At 46.8% G+C, this 20,697-nt stretch overlaps 1 protein-coding gene across 1 annotated transcript in view; it reads left to right on the forward strand.

The window, feature by feature from the left end:
• The first annotated feature begins 14,159 nt into the window (after nucleotides 1-14,159).
• Nucleotides 14,160-20,697, forward strand: part of LOC146185121 (CUGBP Elav-like family member 4) — a 167,805-nt gene continuing 161,267 nt past the window's right edge. The window contains exon 1 of the mRNA XM_084607751.1: nucleotides 14,160-14,465. Within this exon, the coding sequence (XP_084463877.1) occupies nucleotides 14,231-14,465 (235 nt within the window). The 5' untranslated portion in view covers nucleotides 14,160-14,230. The remainder of the gene's footprint in view (nucleotides 14,466-20,697) is intronic.

Consider the following 20,697-nt stretch of genomic DNA (forward strand, 5'->3'; position numbering starts at 1 on the left):
AATATTTAAAATAGAAATTTTAAGGCTGCAAAAAAAAAATTTAGCTCGGGATTAATTTCACCTAAAACAATTAAACCGTCTGAAAACTGTTTGTCATGGTCTTGTTCGCCAGTTTAGCATTGAGAATTACTGGCACAGCAATAGCGGTGCATGTAAAAGTCCCTGAGTAGTGGAAATTAATCCACACCATTCCATTGCGCTGCCTCTTTCTCTCTTTCACTGTCACCTTTTTTTTTTCTCAAATTGAGCGGCTCAGGTTCCCAGAGAAGAGCGTGAAACATACGGCGTCTTTCCTTTTCTATGCAGAAATTTGCAGTTTACACTGACCTTGCGAGGCACCCGTGAACTACGCTATGGTAGTGCGCTTTAAAGAACCTCAGGTAGTCTGAATTCCGGGAGCGCTCCACTATACGACGTATCTCAAATGCGAGTCGCTTTGACGGGTCAAAAACTATAAACTAATCTAAATTGTATTTAGCTGGTGTGTTTCGGGAATGAAAAATTATAGGATTGCTCTTAGGTGCGTTTAAGAGCTGAAATGACGAATGCATTTCCGCCTTCTTCCTTCTTTCCTCCTTTACCTCTTACCTCTTTGTGTACTTCCTATGTTCTCTATTTCCTTCCTTCGTTTCCCTGATATCATGCTCATCTGCCTACTTAATTTTAGGTTTTATTGTTACCCTTCATTTCATTGTAACTTTTTCTATGTATTTGTTATGAGAATCTGATAAATGACACCAATGTTCTATCTCGACGTTTATTATTATTTTCTTTTTCCATAGAATCATTCACTGACGGGAAGTTAGAAGGCGATGTTTTAGGTTTGAGCATCGTTTTCTTCTTCCGTAGGGTACAGGACCATGATCTCTTCTAATTTGTTGTAAATAGGTTGGTAGGGTCGGGTAGGTTGCCTAAAAGTCTCGTTCTCGTACGAAGTGCTAACGAGGGGCTGTTTCGCTTGATCTATTTTGAGGATTGCTGCTTTGTGCTCAGTAAAGTGACACGAAAGAGATACTGAAGTTCAGTGATAGAATCGGGAGGGTGTAATGCAAAACTTATACATTGCTCCTTACGATATCCATTTCAAGCTGCGAAATCAAAAGACTTACGCACTCGACACCAGCTACCCTTTAACTTAAATTCCCTGTCATTGTAGTTAATAACTGTCACTATCAGTCGCTGTCTATCACTAGGATAATCAGTAACTATCGTTCACTATCGCTATTAGTCACAATCTATCACTAGCACTTTCAGTCGCTATCGCTAATAATCTCCAACAATTGCTACCTGTCACTATTTACTCCCCACTCTATCGCTGCTTCTCCATTTCCTACAGTTATCGCAATCTATTACCATCACTGCCACTACCATACCCGTCGAAATGTGTTGGCGGCAGTGGTTGTGATAACATATTTAATGAAATTGAAACCCAAATAGTGATAACATGGTCAGTGATAATGAATTAGTAAAATAAATTGATGATAAGAAATTTAGAGATAAGGATGTCAGTAATGAGATAATTATGATAATAAAATCAGCAATAAAAAATTAGTCATTTGAAAATAATAAGAAAATAAATGACAATAAATTCATTGATAAGAAAATTAGGAATAAGGGTGCTTTCGCATGTCTCCAATGCGGATTACTGCAGTGATCTCAGCTTTTTTGGCTCTCAATAAAGGCCGAAATCACTGTTAAGCCGGCGTGCAGTTTATAGCTTTCCTGCTCCACGAAAGATTGCACAGCTGGGCGTCCGTATCGCGAGGGAAGGAACAGTGCGCAGTGCGGTTGCGATACAATGATAAACAGTTCGTGAAGTGCGTGCACCAGGGTGGTCAGTGAGTTACCACTGAGCTGAAGGGAGGCCCTTGTAGGCCAAACAGGGCGACGCGTTGGCGACCGTGCAGCTGAACAAGTGCAATTGCTAAAACACTAAGTAGGTGAGCATTTTTTTTTTAAACATTGTTAATAATTCAGTGTGAGTCAACGAGCGTCAAATCACTAGCCAAGTGTGAAATACATGCACCACAGTAAATGTGGACAACAGTTTCGTGAGATAAAGCAAAAGCAGAGACACTAAGGCATGGCGTTTTTTGGAAAACTGATTTTTTTTTTTTCTGAACGAGAGAAGACTGTGCATGTGATTCCTCTTTGAGCATTTTTGAGAACATAATGTCGTGTCTGTAAACGACTTGGTTGATTGCGTACATGTCTTTCTGCGCATGGTTTGGTTTTCAGTTATTTGCTGCCTTCATGGCGAATGAAGTTAGTTGAAGTTAGCGTCATGTCTTCTTTTGTGTTCGTCTTTTTTGGCGCCTGTCTCAAGCTTGCAGTGGTCTACGAAATGTCCTAATGTCAGTATCATTAAGAATAAATGGTTGTCGAAGCGAATTTTTTGAGGAAAGCAGGACTAGCGTTAGCGACTGCAAACCAGCTTTGACGGGTCATACAGAACGCGAGGGAGGCATCAGTCCACTATTGACGACGCTCTATACGACTCACTTGCGACACGGACCCGTGCTTTGAAAAAAAAAAACCAGTTAGGTACATCAGCTACTGCGCTGGTAGCAACCATCGACGGATAGCAATGACAGGTCAAGATGAGGCTGTGGTTGCATAAACAGTGCTCTATAGGCGAAGGTGGAGAATGTTAGTCGATCGCCTTTACAACGCATAGTCGAAAATGGTTCCCTGGAGAGGACACTGATAGTTTATGTAGTAATTGGTAATCATAAGGCTTCAGGGCAGACTGTCTAGAACAAGTGTCACGGGAGGGGGTGGGGATGGGGCTTTTCTAGAATGCAATATAACCCTGATCCGACTATACTGCATACTGTAGTTCCAACACTGTAAGCGGATATTGTCAAATGTGGCTACTGCAGAATACGTTTCTTATGGCAGTGCTTTCGTCAGGAATTTCGCATAAATATTACCGGTAATTTCCTTTTTGGTATAGTTTGTATTCTAAAGAAGCTTCTCACATGAGCTGGTCTTGCGGGATTCCGAACCAAGCAGAGAAAGTGTGACAAGTTTGTCGTCCGTATTAACCGGTTTTTAAAATTACAGGTAAAACGACCCTCCTTCATACGCTTCGATTTGAAGTGAACAGCATTACAGCAGTTGTCGAAGAGCAGATAAGGTATAGTGAGGCAGCAGTTACATTGACGGTAAAACCGCCTGCGGTTTGCGCTGCTTCACGCTTCGCTCTGACAGAAATCAAACAACCCGGAAATGTTATAGCAAATAGAAGTGTTATAGCGAAGAAGCAAAGCTTGCCTGTATGTCAGCGCATCTTTCCTGGAACGCTGCTGGCAGGCTCCGGACGCCGCCGTTCGCTCTCAACGCATGAACGCGATGCGCGCACTGCATACACTGCCATGAACTCGTCCAATCACTCGCATTTGTTTTAACTTTCATCCTTGGTGACTTAGTTGTTCTAATCTTGTCGAGAGCTACCTGACGCTCGTCCTTCTTTGTACCCTAAGGGCCAGCGGCCGCATTTCTTTATTATGCACGTTTGTACGCCTCAGACAAGCACTCGTAGACAGTGCCACGGGGTAGGCATTGCGAAAGATTGCTCACTGTCGGCACAAAACGCAACATCTATATCTGGCTGTGATGGGAAAGTAAAAAACAAATCAGTGCATTTTTTTCTGTACTGCCCACTACAACTACACAGTGTGCCTTGCAGGGGTTAAGCAATTGTTAATGCAGTTAATAAAATTCCCCTGGTCGCTTCGGCTCGCCGAGTGTTTGCGCAGGTGCCAACGTCCCTGGCGCTATGCAGTGCTAGCTCTCATGCAAGTACGCCTCGACATTGCCGCTCTTGGAGATATCCTCGCGGCAGCGAGGATCAACAAACCAGCAGAACCGCGCTACTGATTCGATTATAGCCGTCTTTGATTTCCGGCGAATAAACACGTCGGATCGCTCAAGCCTCAGCTTTCGAAACCGCATTGCCAACGGCTGTGGTAAATCCATTCATGGCCTTATTTACCTTAGACTTGAGCCCCTACATATCAGATGTTGGTGATTGTGCGTGCCAAACGTAATCTCCAAAGGAGTCGATCTTTCGGCCTGTGCCTCCCGATCACGTAGAGACCGAATTACTGCTCAGCATTGCAATGCAGTGATTACAGTAATGCAAACTTGGTTCTCCCTAAAGCTATATAATGAGCTTACGTTGTGGCTATTAAAATTAAATGTTCTTTTCTATCCTTGAGGCACTGTCCGTATATATAAACCGTATAAACCGGTATATCCGAAGCTGTGAACTCAGGTTCATCGTTACATGACTCCGTCTGATAGCCGTTATCTTGTAATAAACGTGATGGAGGATGTTCAGCAGTTCGCTCGTCAGCGGCTTCCCCTCCGCAGGTCGCTGTTCCTAGTTTTGCCGATGGCTCGGGGAGCGGGGGCTCGGCGAGCGGCCAGTGCGGTACGTAGAGGGACGTGGACTTGGGGAACGATGACGGTAGGAGATAAGGACGTGGGACCCGTGTTGTGGGACGTCTCGGGGATCCGTATGCGCTGACAGGTGCTCCTCGATTTCGGGTGGTCGTTCACCCCTCCGAGGACATCGTGCACCCGGATGAAAGCCGCGAAGTTCGGCGCGGCGGTACGGACAGAACCTCAACATGTGACCGGCTTCGCCACAGTGGTAACAAAAGGGCAGCTGGTCAGGGGCACGCCAGACGTCAGTCTTTCGAAACCGTACAAGAATGCTAAATTGGGCGAGTTGGTGCATTCGCATTTTTAGGAACACGTAGCGCAAAGAAGACAAGGACAAAAAAAGAAGGAAACACACACGAGCGCTCGTGTGTGTTTCCTTGTTTTTTTGTCCTTGTCTTCTTTGCGCTACGTGTTCCCAAAAATTTCGATACCGTGCCTCGGCTAGAAGAGGAGGACGACGCGGGCTTGGTTCAAGTGTAGGGGTGTCGACTCTGGCTCTAGGAGAGTCGTACCCACTATGGTGCTGGTTTGGATGGGGCACAGCAGTGTTCCAACGCTCTTGGAGAATCGCACAGGGTATTCTGCTGAAGCACGGATGCGTACGTGGGCACACTCGGTGGCGATGGCTGCACAGAAGGCACAGACGGCTCCGGGACGACTTGCCTAACTTCCTCACGAACGACCACCGCGAGTAACGGAAGCCTCGATGACGACGTTAGACCCTGCAGCTGAATGCGTCTCAGCTTTTTTCTGACCCCGGATCGAACAAGCTCCTTTAAGGCGTTACCAGAACCGTTGAAGCCGGAAGCATAGAGGGCGGGTGATATGGCGGACACGTCACGAGTACTGTGCCCTGTGTTTGTTCCATCGTGGTGGCCTCCGCTAGAAAATCTGATGTCGTACCGGATGGATTGCGCACGAGCACAGCAAATAGTTCTTGTTTCACCCCGCGCATTAGGCGGCGCACTTTCTTCTCCTCAGACATATTTGGATCAGTACGCCTAAAAAGGCGAATCATGCCCTCGTAGTACATTCCAACACTTTCGTTCGGGGCTTGGCAGCGAGATCGCAGTGCCGACTCCGCACGCTCCCTTCGGTCGATGGCCGTGTAGGTCGCCAACAGCTGGCGACGAAAGAGGTCCCACGATGGTAGCGTCGTTTGGTGGTTCACGAACCACGTCCGCGCCGAATCGTCAAGAGCAAAGTACACATTGTGCAGCTTCCTTTGCTCTATCCAGCCGTTGTATTTGGCGACCCATTCGAATTTGTTCCAGTAAGTCCTCAGCGTCCTCATAAAGCTCACTATGGAGGATGGTGGCGTTCGAGACTGGAGGACGATGAACTGAGGTAAACTCTCTCCGTTAGCCACAATGTTCGTGTACGATCTATGCATAGTGGTCACAGGTGCCCTGGACGAAGGCCCGAACTCTGGCGACTGACTGCGGAGGCGGCGACTGGTACTGCGGTGAACCGGTGTCAAATCCGTGGTGACTCTCGGTTGACCTTGAGGGGTGGAACTCAGCAAAAAGGGAATCGCACCCCGCACCTCAACCAGAAAATTTAACGAGTAGAAGGCGGCAACCACTGAACGGATCAGTCTCACACACTCAGCTTCGTCCATTTTTCCTCGGTTCCGAGAGGCACGCGGCAATATTGCCGCGAAACCTTCAAAACAGTATTTGTTGTTTTTTAACAGCCGACAATACAATTTACGACGACGCCACGCAGAGTACAATCCAGGAGACCAAGTGTGCGTTTGGACACCAATTCGCCGTCGCGGATTAAGCGAAAAGTTGTTGCGTCGATACTTTGGGCCATACAAAATCCTTCGCCGCGTCGGACCACTGGACTATGAAGTCATTCCCGACGGGACGTCAGCGTCACAACGGCGACGCGCACGCCCAGAAATTGTACATGTTGTACGACTGAAGCTATATTATGCGCGTTAAAGAATCTGTGGTGTTTAAACTTTGCAGTGTTTATGTTTAAGTTTGTTTGTTTTGGAAAATCGAGGCGATGTTTTTTTAAGGGGGGAGTAATGCCGCGAAACCTTCAAAAGAGTATTTGTTTTTTTTTTTAACAGCCGCCGGCATACAGGCTTATCACTCTGATTCTGGACCGCGTATCAGTTCCGTAACCTTTGTTTGTTAATGCTCGATGTCGCGAGTCACACATTTATCAGATTTGTTGTAGCGCCAGATGCACCGAGATCTGTCTCGAAGGTTCCGGTCACTCGGGTGTCTTTCCACAATGTTCCAGCCCGTGCTGGTAGCTGTTTGCGACGTTGTCTAGATTGTTCTGTGCAGCCTTTAAATTGAGCGTTGACGAGTGTGACGAGCATTCTTTGTTCGACGACCGACGAGCACGTTTGTTGCTATCGCCGCCGCCGAGTTGCTTAGTTCTTTTGCGGGCGCGAGTCAGCCCCAATAAAGAGTTATTTCAGTACCATCACGCCTGTGTCTTCTTTTCGCGTGTACGGCCTTGTCACCACTACGTGACAATATATACTACATTCTGATATTTGAAATCCTGAAGAACTAACCGTTATTATCAAAATCAAAAGCATAAAAAAAATTGAGGGACACTTAGCATCCGCCTTTAAAAGTATGACAGGACACGAGTTAATGGTTCCTTTTTGCCAGTACTTGCAGTGGCTACTCGCTTATTCACTACCTTTTGACTTGTGCATCCCACACATACTCATTAGCATAAACGCCAAATACTAAACTTTGTGAAAGACACAAATATGCCGTTAACCAATGCTTAACCAAACCGTACGAGCGTGCCTGCGTGGCCTAGCCCTGGCAACGTCTCTAACTCGCGCTTCCAACTCTGAATATTTAGCTGTAGCGTTAAACTCACTCTAGTTCCTGTACAGCCGGGCTCTTTCGTCTGTGCCACTGTTCCTTCAATGCACCTAATAGCAGTATCGATTCGGTTGTCTGCAGTTAACAAACATCCGAGTTTCATCCCAGCCGCGTAATTCGCATTTCTATGCTTAAATTCATATTACGTACGGACAACCACGGGCAATGGAAGAGACACCGCCAAGCAACTAGCTCAGAAACCGGTTTTGCGCTTTTCTGTGGAGGCGAAAAGTAAGGTGCCCGTGTACTGTAGCAACCGCTGTTGATGTGAGTGCCTCAATTTGGCGGGGCACCCCAATAAGGCGTCTTCCACTACCTGAATCGTATGGGAACATTGATCACTATAAATCAAATCAAATGAAGACACTTGCCTCTGGAACCTATGAAATTTCTCAAATTTCTGTTTTATGTTGGTGATGCACATTGCCTACACTTCATGGGCCAGTTATGTTGCTCCAGCTTGTCAAGGTCAAGAACTTCTTTACCTCCGCGTATATTTATCGAAAGAATAAATTTCTTCATTCCCCTGGCTACGCCCACCTGATGGCCAAACTACTATCCCATGCACTTCTATCATTCGCGTGTAGCAACCACCTAATCTCAGGCCATCTCACTTTCTGTCACACATCGCTATTTCTTTGAATTTATTCTGTTAACCCAAAGTGCCCTGTTTTATGTTGTCCTGAGCATGCCCACATTACCTTCCTGCTTTGGGTTAGGATATCTTTAACTCGCATTTTGTTTCCTGGCCCACACTGTTCTCTTCCTGTCTCTAAACCTTACCCCTAGCATTTTCCTGCTTTGGGTTAGGATATCTTTAACTCGAATTTTGTTTCCTGGCCCACACTGTTCCCTTCCTGTCTCTAAACCTTACCCCTAGCATTTTCCTGCTTTGGGTTAGGATATCTTTAACTCGCATTTTGTTTCCTGGCCCACACTGTTCTCTTCCTAGCTCTAAACCTTACCCCTAGCATTTTCCTGCTTTGGGTTAGGATATCTTTAACTCGCATTTTGTTTCCTGGCCCACACTGTTCTCTTCCTGTCTCTAAACCTTACCCCTAGCATTTTCCTGCTTTGGGTTAGGATATCTTTAACTCGAATTTTGTTTCCTGGCCCACACTGTTCCCTTCCTGTCTCTAAACCTTACCCCTAGCATTTTCCTGCTTTGGGTTAGGATATCTTTAACTCGCATTTTGTTTCCTGGCCCACACTGTTCTCTTCCTAGCTCTAAACCTTACCCCTAGCATTTTCCTGCTTTGGGTTAGGATATCTTTAACTCGCATTTTGTTTCCTGGCCCACACTGTTCTCTTCCTGTCTCTAAACCTTACCCCTAGCATTTTCCTGCTTTGGGTTAGAATATCTTTAACTCGCATTTTGTTTCCTGGCCCACACTGTTCTCTTCCTGTCTCTAAACCTTACCCCTAGCATTTTCCTGCTTTGGGTTAGGATATCTTTAACTCGCATTTTGTTTCCTGGCCCACACTGTTCTCTTCCTGTCTCTAAACCTTGCCCCTAGCATTTTCCTGCTTTGGGTTAGGATATCTTTAACTCGCATTTTGTTTCCTGGCCCACACTGTTCTCTTCCTGTCTCTAAACCTTACCCCTAGCATTTTCCTGCTTTGGGTTAGGATATCTTTAACTCGCATTTTGTTTCCTGGCCCACACTGTTCTCTTCCTGTCTCTAAACCTTACCCCTAGCATTTTCCTGCTTTGGGTTAGGATATCTTTAACTCGAATTTTGTTTCCTGGCCCACACTGTTCTCTTCCTGTCTCTAAACCTTACCCCTAGCATTTTCCTGCTTTGGGTTAGGATATCTTTAACTCGAATTTTGTTTCCTGGCCCACACTGTTCTCTTCCTGTCTCTAAACCTTACCCCTAGCATTTTCCTGCTTTGGGTTAGGATATCTTTAACTCGAATTTTGTTTCCTGGCCCACACTGTTCTCTTCCTGTCTCTAAACCTTACCCCCAGCATTTTCCTGCTTTGGGTTAGGATATCTTTAACTCGAATTTTGTTTCCTGGCCCACACTGTTCTCTTCCTGTCTCTAAACTTTACCCCTAGCATTTTCCTGCTTTGGGTTAGGATATCTTTAACTCGAATTTTGTTTCCTGGCCCACACTGTTCTCTTCCTGTCTCTAAACCTTACCCCTAGCATTTTCCTGCTTTGGGTTAGGATATCTTTAACTCGAATTTTGTTTCCTGGCCCACACTGTTCTCTTCCTGTCTCTAAACCTTGCCCCTAGCATTTTCCTGCTTTGGGTTAGGATATCTTTAACTCGAATTTTGTTTCCTGGCCCACACTGTTCTCTTCCTGTCTCTAAACCTTACCCCTAGCATTTTCCTGCTTTGGGTTAGGATATCTTTAACTCGAATTTTGTTTCCTGGCCCACACTGTTCTCTTCCTGTCTCTAAACCTTGCCCCTAGCATTTTCCTGCTTTGGGTTAGGATATCTTTAACTCGAATTTTGTTTCCTGGCCCACACTGTTCTCTTCCTGTCTCTAAACCTTACCCCAAGCATTTTCGTTTTCATAGCTCGCTGCGTTACCAACCAAATAATAGTTTTTTGTTACCATCCGCATTTACTCCTTATACCCCTTATAAGTGGGTCCTGGCAAGGTATAGCTGCTATATGCTATATGGTTTTCAAAGGTACTGGTAGTTGTCATTCATCATCCGAGAGCAGCTGTGACGTGCGCCATAACTCATTCTTATCCTTACCTTTTAGTTGGTTCATATCCGTGGTCTATAGATTGGTTTCTCTATCTGCCGTAAACGTGCGTATTCTGTTAGCACTCGAGGATATTTACTATCTACTTTACACTGATCCTTCCTTCCGTGGCCAGAGAACATTACTTCAGTTTTTTGCATTTTAAATCGTAAGGCTCATCATTCTGCTATGCCTGTCTACGACGCTGATCATGCTCTGTAGCTCATCCTCTGAGTTACCCTGCAGGGCAATGTCATCTGGGAAGTACAGAGTAAGCAAGAATTTGCTATTAATTCTTATTCCACACCGTTACCAATATTAGTTTCTGATCATCTCCTGAAAACTTGCTGTAAATAACACTTAAAAGATTATGCGTTGCTGGTTAACTACATTTCTTATTGTGATATTAATATATTAACCATGAACTGCAATAGTGGCTGCGTTGTTGCGGTAGATATCTTCCCATATTTTGTATATAGAACATCTATGTCTTTGTACTTTAAAGCCTGCACCACTGCTCAGCTTTCGACTGAGTCAGACGCGCTGAAGTAATATTATAAATGCTTCATATAGTGAAGTTGGTTATACTTCCTGCAGAGTTTTCCTGCGGATTAACAAATCGCTGGTGCATCTGCATCAATTAATTTTTGTTTCGTACCAACTAATTTTAGGATATGTTTTCTAGTTCATGTTGCTGCTCGCAGTAAAAAGTTAGTTTATTAATGCAGTTAGCCACTATTCATTGATAATTGCTGAACGTAGCTCAGATATTAGGCAAACGTGACCCTTTGTTTTGATTTTTTTTTACTGCTTCGATTGTATGTACGTCTGTATATTCTGTTAACGTAGTAATTCGTTCACAGGAAGGGAAAGGCGCAGTATCTGCCAAACGCTATGTGGACACCTGAACCGAGCCGTAAGGGAAGGGATGAAGGTGCGAGTGAGGGTGGAAGGAAAGAAAGTGGAGCCGTAGTGGGGGGCGCCGGAGTAATTTCGATCACCTGGGGAACTTTAACGTGCGCTGACATCGCACAGCACACGGACGCCACTTCATTTAGCCTCCATCGAAACGCAGCGCCGTGGTCGGGTTCGAGCCAGGGAACTCCGGACTGCACTCTGGCTTCTTACCACTGCACCACCCCGGCGGGGCTGTTAACATGCATTTTATCGCTTATGTGTATACCACATGCCTGGTATAGCCAAGCGTCATATTTCTAAAGAAAGGTGGATCTGCGATAGGCAGCGACGTGAGGGTGTAGGCAAAAACGCGGCGTGCTTACTACAGTGCGCCACATGGGGGATCTTTAAAGTACGATGACATCGCACAGCACACGGACGCCTCTTCGTTTCGCCTCCATCGAAACGCAGCCGCCGTGGTCGGGATCGAACCCGGGTACTCCGGCACAGTAATCAGGCGGGATACAAAATAAAAGAGGGTTGAGGGGACAGCCTTGTAGTATGGAACGCTGTACACTGATGAGGGCTCCTAAGCATTTGTTAACAATGAATTTCGTCGTGCAGCTCTGGTACGCCAAGGAAACGCCCTCACGGACAACAGAACTGACTTTCACATAGTATAACGGCAAACAGCAGTTGTTGTGGCCGTAGGAAGAAGGAAAAGAAAATGCACGGATCTGCTACTGGCTCTGTAGCTGAGCCACCTCCGCTGCCTCGTGCGGACAGATTGATTTATTGATTGATTTATAGGAAGGGAAAGGCGCGGTAACTGTCTCACTTGTTTTCTGTGAACACCTGAACCGCGCCGTAAGGGAAGGGAGGAAGGTGGGAGTGAAAGTGGAAAGAGAGAAAGAAGAGCCGTAGTGGAGGGCTACGAAGTAATTTCGACCACCTGGGGATCTTTAACGTGCGCTGACATCGCACAGCACACGGACGCCTCTTCGTTTCGCCTCCATTGAAACGCAGCCGCCGAGGTCGGGTTCGAACCCGGGTACTCCGACACAGTAGTCGGGTGTCAGAGGAGACAATAGACAAGAAAGAAAAAAGATGAGGGGGAGAAAGAAGCGCGTCGCTACAGCTGTCGTTAACCACCGAAGCGGGCGTCTACAACAGATAAAAATTCGGTGCAGGCTAGCCCCCGCCGAAAGCGGCGTTTACTTAGCAGCCCAGCCCCGTATGGAACAGCCACCCTTCATCTCTCCCGTGACTGGAGGCCCCAAAGTGTGTGCGTGCTAATCTGTGCGATGTCAGCGCACGTTAAAGATCCCCAGGTAGTCGAAATTACTCCGTAGCCCTCCACTACGGCTCCTCTTTCTCTCTTTCCACACTCCCAGCTTCCTCCCTTCCCTTACGGCGCGGTTGCGGTGTCCACAGAAAACAAGTGAGACAGTTACAGCGCCTTTCCCTTGCTATAAATAAATCATTTTTTTTAATATGCTAACGCCCAGTGTGTATCTCGAAAATAAGGCTACGTTGCGGATTAATAATAATAATAATAATGGTTGGTTGGTTGGTTGGTTCATAGGAAGGGAAAGGCGCAGTATCTGTCACACTTGCTCTGTGGACACCTGAACCGCGCCGTAAGGGAAGGGATGAGGGTGGGAGTGAAAGTGGATAGAGAGAAAGGGGGGCCGTAGTGGAGGGCTACGGAGTAATTTCGACCACCTGGGGATCTTTAACGTGCGCTGACATCGCACAGCACACGACGCCTCTTCGTTTCGCCTCCATCGAAACGCAGCCGCCGTGGCCGGGATTCGATCCCGGGAACTCCGGCACAGTAGTCGGGCGTCTTACCACTGCACCACCCCGGCGGGGCACAATAATAATAATAATAATAATAATAATAATAATAATAATAATAATAATAATAATAATAATAATAATAATAATAATAATAATAATAATAATAATAATAATAATAATAATAATAATAATAATAATAATAATTGGTCTACAAAGGTGCAGTATCACACGTGTTTCTGTGGGCATCTCAACCACTCCGTAAGGGAAGGGAGAAAGGTGGGAGTGAAAGAAAGAAAGAAGGAAAGAGGAACTGCAATGGAGGGCTGCGAAGTAATTTCGACCATCTTTTAACGTACAGTGACATCGCACAGCACCCGGACGCCACTTCGTCTCGCCTCCATAGAAATGCAGACGCCAGCGGTCGGTATCAAACCAACGTACTCTGGCACAGTAGTCTGGCGTCTACTACTTCAGGCTCAGACAAGATCACCAACAATTATCATTAAATATGCCCGCGGAGACCACATGCTTATTCTGCTAAAACGGGAAACTCTCCTTTGCTTTCACGCGAGGCGCGTTAAATCCGCAACGCTAATTTCTCAAAATTGCGTGTGTGCGCCAACGCTGTTCCTGACCAGCGTTCCGAGGAAGTACATTAACGGCTAGTTCCGCTAAAACTTCAACGCCCGCTTAACTTATGCACTCTAATATCGCACCTGTCTGTCACTGGGGAGGGTAATACGTTCGTAAGACGCTTTGGCTTGTTGACAGTTGCAGACACTTAAAATATGTAAACGACAGAAATAAGCAACTTTGCAGGTGTGGTGCTTTTTGCTTTCGGTTTCGACGAAATGCAAGCAAAATCAAAGCTATAATGTGCCTTAAAGAGCTTTCATAGACTTGGTTGGATTGCACGGTCGTACATCACACACACTTTTGTGGATCAAGGAGGTTTCTTTATACTGTCAACTATACCTGTTCTCCGCATAAATGGTGCACACAGTTGTGATGAAGCAGCGCATTACTAACCACAACAAAGATTGAAGCCAATATGGTCGTTCTCCACTAAAAACTACTGTTTCCCTCTTTCGGAGCAAAGTATTGGAAATCATAACCGAAGGAAAAGCTGACAACGTTGCGAAACGCGATCGGACGCCTGGAGCCACGTCAGACTTGCACCGGAGGCGCCCGCCTGTTTTTCCTCCCTCCGATTCGGGATGCGGGGAGAACGCCGCGCTTAACTCACTGCGTCCCGCGCCTCGAATGATGCTGCTCGGCGAGCGGCGAAGGGAAAGACGGGGCCGGTTAGATCACGTGGCCTGCTTGTGGCCAATGAAAGCTTACTCAGAGTCCCTGCGCGCATGCGCGCCCAGTGCCGGTGGCGCGCGGCCCCTTGCGCGCGGCTCGAGGACAGACCGCGTCGAGTTTTTTGCGAGCCAAGTGTGTGCGTGCGAGTGTGCCGCTGCCTGCCGCCCCCGCGCCTCCACCGACGGTCGCATGCATGTTGTGCTGTGAGTTTCCAAACATGGCGCTGCACAACGGAGTACTGGATTCGGTTGTCATCCACAACGGCAACGGCGAGCTGGCGCCCGTCAAGGACCACGACGCCATCAAGCTGTTCGTGGGCCAGATTCCGCGAAACCTTGATGAGAAAGACCTGCGACCGCTCTTCGAGCAGTTCGGCAAGATCTACGAACTCATCGTTCTCAAGGACAAGTACACCGGAATGCACAAGGGTGAGTCAGCAAGCTTTGCCACCGAGCCAAAAATGCCCTTGCTTTGTCACTCTACAGCGCGGTCGCGGGGCGAAGCCCACCTTGTTTCTGCGCCGGCGCTTTGTCTGGACCGCGTGCGCTGCTCAGCGTCGGCAGCGCGGGACGCTCGCAGCGTAGCGCCCCTTTGTTTCGGAGGAGAGGCTGGCGGCGGTCGTTACGTCACCCGGGTTCGGGCCAAGCCTCCTCCCTCGAGCGGGCACACCTGCGCCGGGCTGTTCTCCTTGACGCGGGCCCTCCGGCAGGCTCAGCTGATTGGCAACATAGCATGGAGCGTGCTTCGTGTGGCTTTGTCTGACCTTGGCAGTAGCCGCTTGCTGGGGATCGCTTTTGAGAACAAACACTAATTCCTAGCAGGACGCTGTTACCGCTGCGCACACCGTCGTTTAATCGCTCGTTCACTGGGCAAGTACTAATAGTGCATGCTCTAGAACAAAGGCTGCATGTAGTTGATGCAAGCGTCCTAGAGGCACTGGGTGCAATTAAATGGATTGTATGGTAACAAATGACAGGAGACATCAAATGGTTTATTGAACACGGAGATAAATATTTAGCACTTATATTGTTAACCCCAGTTTAGAGAAGTCAGCTGACAATCATTGAACATACAAGTGGCGCGCTCTGCTCATAGATGGTTGAAAAAAGGCTGCAGGAAGCTCTCGTCTGGTCACCTATGAAAGTTGATGTCGTTCGTCATGACACTATGACACAACTCAGTGTGAATACAACGACGCAGTTTGTTTTAAGTTTAAAGTTATTCATCCGTGCTTTCTTACCCGTATAAGTTAGAACAGGAGACGTATTTGGAAGTCGTCAAGTCGGTTATTATAACGAAGAAGGGGTCGGTGGCACTGCCCCCCCCCCCCCCCCCCCCCATGTTTTGTTGTTAATAATAAAAACAATAATTCGTTCACAGAAAAGAAGACGCAGACGCAGTATCTGTCACACTTGTTTCCGTGGACACCTGACTAGCACCATACCGGAAGGGGGGGAGGGGGGGGGGGAGAGTGAAAGTGGAAAGAGAGAGACCGGGGCCGTCGTGGTGGGCTGCGGAGTAATTTCGACCACCTGGGGATCTTTAACATGCACTGACATCGCACAGCACACAAAATTCTCTTCGTTTCGCCTCCATCGCATCGCAGCCACCGGCAGTCGGGATCGAACCCGGGTACTCCGGCACAGCAGTCGGGCATGTTAACCCCTATGGCACCGCGGTGGGCGGGCTCACGTTGTTAGCAGTATATCTTTTGACTGTCACGTCAGAGGCCTGCTTCATGTACCGTGGGAAGCACTGGTTTTCAGTGTTCTGATTGTCCGCACTGAAATCTACCGTTGTAAAAGCTAGAATATCCCTATCCTTTGAGTATTCGTAGAAGCATGTTATAACAGAAGTGCTGTAGGCAGCGTAGTTGAGGCCGAGAAATTTTGTTTATCTTTCAGAGTTGAATCATGAACGCTGGTGGCTCCGTTTCAATGCAGGCGAAACGAAGAGGCGTCTGCGGGCTGTGCGATGTCAGTGCACGTTAAAGATCCCCAAGTGGTCGAAATTACTCCGTAGCCCTCCAATACGGCTCCTCTATCCCTCGCTCCGCTTTCACTCCCACCTTCATCCCTTCTCTTACGGCGCGGTCAGGTCTCCAGAAAACAAGTGTGCCAGATACTGCGCATTTTCTTTCCTGTGAACCATTTATTATTACTACTATTATTATCATCATTAACCTTGCTCATTTTACTATTGTCTGCTTCCACTCTGCTCTGGATACTTCCTGGGAGGCTCTGGGCGAGCCAGGCCTGCACTAAGCTTTCTTTTACTGCCGAATTCGCTGCTTGTGTGAAACGCACGCAGCAGTGTTACAGAAGTTCACACTATCACGGCCATTTTATCTTGCCCACGTTTTGCGCCCATGGTTCTGCATGTTTGACGATCCAGCCATGTTCGTTTCGGCGCGTGGTCTCGACTTTATGCGGATACATGCATCTTGAAGTCAGGCTGTCGTAGCTAAAATAATGCTTCACTCCGAAACATCTGTTTCTGGACTTTCCGAAAATTCTGCAACGTTTTTTTTTTTTTTTTTTTTTTTTTTTTTTGCGATAAGAACGTGCACGGTAATAAATAACAGTCACTTAATAATGACAGAAAAAAAGGCGCACCAACTCACAGACAAGCCATGAATTGCTTCGTTCAAGTTCTAGCTGTGTTAGAGGTATTGTTTCGTTGCAAAAAATTATTTGGGGAAAAAAAAAAAAAAAACAAGACTGTTTGGTCGTTCAGGAAAAGAAAATGCACGGATCTGCTACTGGCTCTGTAGCTGAGCCACCTCCGGTGCCTAGTGCGGACAGAGGAGAAAATGTATTCTGTTTCGTATTGCCATTTTTATGATTTGTTTTAGAGTTTATTTTCTTAAGTAGGATCTTATACATCATACTATATAGCCGTGTGGCCAACGCTATATTGTTCAATGTAAGTGCAGAGCTGTAAAGAATGCTTGTGAATGACTGAAAATATTTTTGCAGTGTTCAGAGGCAAAAAGTGGCGAAAACAAAAAAAGAAATTTTAAGAGGTTTTCTGCTTTCATTTCAGTACTACGAAGGAGCCCCAGAGTTTTCATGTTTTTTGTGTGTAAGACGCAGCAAATAAGTACCACGTTTTTCACGTATACTCTAAAAGGTGCTAGCTAGCAAAATGTTTTTAAGTACGCTACGTCAGCCGCTGAATTTCTGCGTCACCGATTTCAGGCAATGTGATTTGTGAAGAATCTGCTGTGCATCATTACATAACAATATTATCTTTGGTACTGAAGAAGGGAGTAATAAAGTATAAATATTTGTTTATGGTTCTCTCTTGTGAATTCAAGGTGCTACGTTAGGATCTCGCTTTCCAGAAAACCTTGTTGTGCCCGTATGCCGAGAAGTTCCAACATTGCTTTCAAGACCCCTTAGTTCAAGTTTCTGTTGCGCACATGATGCATTTTTCCTAATGCAATATTCCGCTAGGTTATTCGTTAACCGACGGTTCTCATAACTATGCCGGAATAATTCATATCCGGTAGGTAAATTCCTCTCGTCGGTCGCCGGCTCCCGTACAGAATACAGCCGTAAATATTTCCCGCCTTCAAACGACTGCGTCGATTGTAGTTGGCCTCGATGGAAGCGTAATAAGGAATTCAAACCTACACACATTCCTCTTGTCTTTCAGTACGATATACTTCACTGTACTCGCGTCGATTCAATTATTTATCGTTCTCACCATAGCAGTGAGACAGATTCTCCGTCAGCATTTCACCTCGTCTCCCCTGAATTTTAATCAGCTCTACCAACAAAACTACTGCGCCGACACACGAAAGTGGTGCCCTTACAGGGGATGTCCGTAGTGGCGTTATTTATTCGGAGGCAGAATTAGCATTATGGTTGTCTGTGGGAATTGCTCCGGCTGAACGTCTCGAGAGTCACAAGTACACGAATAACTTGCTTTCTATCGCCTAGCGTCGAGCGTAGCGCTTAAATCTGCATTTTCTAATGAGGTCAAATTCTGTGGAACCGACTAGAATGAATACAGTTATTGAGTACGAGAAGAAAAAAAGTGGTCTCTTAAGAAAGGGCTGCTGGACTCACTCGTCGAAGAGAAGAGAAATTTCACCTTTTCCTGCTGAATTAATTTTGTTGACGCTGCGCGCTGAATACTGTGTGAATTCAATTGAAATATGGCAGCAGTACTTTTATTCTGCAATGTACAGGTGGAGACAAAAGTAAACAGAGCAGGATTAACTTTCCAGCATTTCACTTTGAAGCATTGCCTGATTGAAACTGCCAATATGTGTATGATGGTAGCTACTGGTCTCTCTCTTGTGTTCCTTCATTTCCAGCAAGAAAGGCGTGGAGACGTGCTCCGTTTACCTATTTGCGCATTTGTGCCTGTAAGCTTCGAGTAAACGACTCGACCTACACGACAGACTTGTATGTCTCACAACACACAACAGTAGGAGTTTAGACTTTCGCACTTACATGACCTACCCGAATTTTGAGAAGTCGTTTGAAGCGGATTGTTACCGGTTTCTTGTGTAGATTGTCACAGTAATAAGTCAATGTTTACGCGGTCATGTGAACTGTATTGTATTATTGTCATTCTATTATGAAATTACGAAGATTCCCTTGCGCTCGGCGTCTCTCTCTCTCTCTCATTTATTTTTTCTTTCGGTTGGTGTGAGTGGCAGGCACGTTTGTGTTGGCAATGTAGCGCTACGGACACCATATTATTGCGAAGAAAATTAGGGCGCAATAAGGGGAACACGAGCGCATGCTTGCAAATTTTAAGGTGAAATGGAATGGAATCCTGTGCGCGAGATTTGTGCACGAGATCTGCGTGCGAGATCTGTCATATTCCGCGACATTCTACGCGCACGACTAGTTCTTGTCAAGCGTTCCTGCCATCTGCAATGCCACACTTGAACGCGCGTCATGGAACGCCACGCGACAAGAGCGATCATGTACCGTCCAAACTCGTACTTGCTGGATGAAGTGTGACAGATACCGCGTCTTTCCTTTCGTGTAAACCAATTATAATGATATGTAGAACTGCAACGAACTCCGATAAGAGGCAAACGATAGGAGAGGATGGGTAGGCTTTCGCCATCCTATTCTTTATAGAGACGAGACCCTCTAACTTTTTATTTGGAAGACCAATAGACGGCTATCCTTTAGTTAATCAAATGCAAAGTATCTGCGTAGCACTGTTAGTATGTTCCACTATACTTTCATAGGAATTGCTATACCGGGATTCAACGCTGCTGAACCGAATGTGGAACGAAAGCTGACTGTGGGCGACCGAGTATTGTATCCTGTATTGGATACAATACTCGGTCGCCCACCATCAGGTGAATATTATTGGTGCTTCAACGGATTGCTGGTTGTATTACCAGCAATCCGTTGAAGCACCGATAATATTCACCGGCGTTCTGCCCCGCCGGGGTGGCGCAGTGTTTACGGCGCTCGACTACTGTTCCCAAGGATGCGGAATCGAATCCCGGCCTCGGCGCCCGCTTTTCGGTGGAGGCGAAAAGCAAGGCGCCCGTGTGCTGTGCGATATCAGTGCATGTTAAGGAACTCCAGGTGGTCGAAATTTCCGGAGTCCTCCACTACGGCGTCTCTCATAGCCTGAGCCGCTTTGGGACGTTAAACCACACAAACCAAACCTTTTACCGGCGTTCTGTGCAGAACCCACTTTCATGCCCTGCGCGTGAAATGGCGGTAGACACTTTCTGCTCCACTCGGTCAGCTCTGCGCGACGACTTGTGCATGTGTAGTGCGGAAACTAGCCTTCCCCTCCTCTCAGCGCCGGCACGCGCGTCTGCTGGGATGCCGCTACCCTCCTCCTCCTCTATGTAGTGAGCACCACGTACCTTATGCGTCACTGGATGAATCCGGGGTTCGAACCTGATCGCCGGCGGCTGCGTTTCGATGGAGGTGAAACAAAGAGTCGTCCTTGTGTTGTGCGATATCAGTTCACGTTGATGTCTTCAGGGGGGTCGAAAATACTCTGCAGCCCTCCACTACCGCCTCCTCTTTCTCTCTTTTCAGTTTCACTCCCACCTTCCTTCCTTCTCTTACGGCGTGGGCCAGGTATCCACGCAAAAGCGTGTGATAGATATTGTGCCTTACCTTTCCTCTAAACCAAATAATAAAATTGTCACCGGGTGACGCACGTCAACTGGCAAAAGAGACAGAGAGAGAGCAGGCATCACGTTTTGCGTCAAGCCACTACCAGCAAAATCCGTGATTGCGAATTGCGGCCAGAGGGAGGAAGGTGGTGAAGGGTGGCTGTTACTGGCCCTATGGGGCTGGGACTGTAGGTCAACGCCGCTCGCAGCGGTGGCTAGCCAGTCACCGAATTTTTATCTGTTGTAGGCCGTCATTGCAACCGCCACTGCTTAGGTGGTGGACGACGGCTGTTGCGGCGCTCGTCTTTCTCTCTTCTTCTCTACTTTTACTCTTCTATCTGCACGAGGCAGCGGAGGTGGCTCAGCTACAGAGCCAGTAGCAGGCCCGTGCATTTTCTTTTCCTTCTTCCTACAGCCACAACAACAACTTGCGGCCAGAGACACAACGCACTAAAAAAAAAAAAAAAATGCAATGGGGCGAAAATCTCAAATAATGTACAATGTCATTAAAAGCACCAGCGCATTGTAAGACTGTATACTGT

This window comes from Amblyomma maculatum, chromosome 6 (genome assembly GCF_055883805.1).
Source record: "Amblyomma maculatum isolate TAMU_Amacu chromosome 6, ASM5588380v1, whole genome shotgun sequence".
NCBI lineage: Eukaryota > Metazoa > Arthropoda > Arachnida > Ixodida > Ixodidae > Amblyomma > Amblyomma maculatum.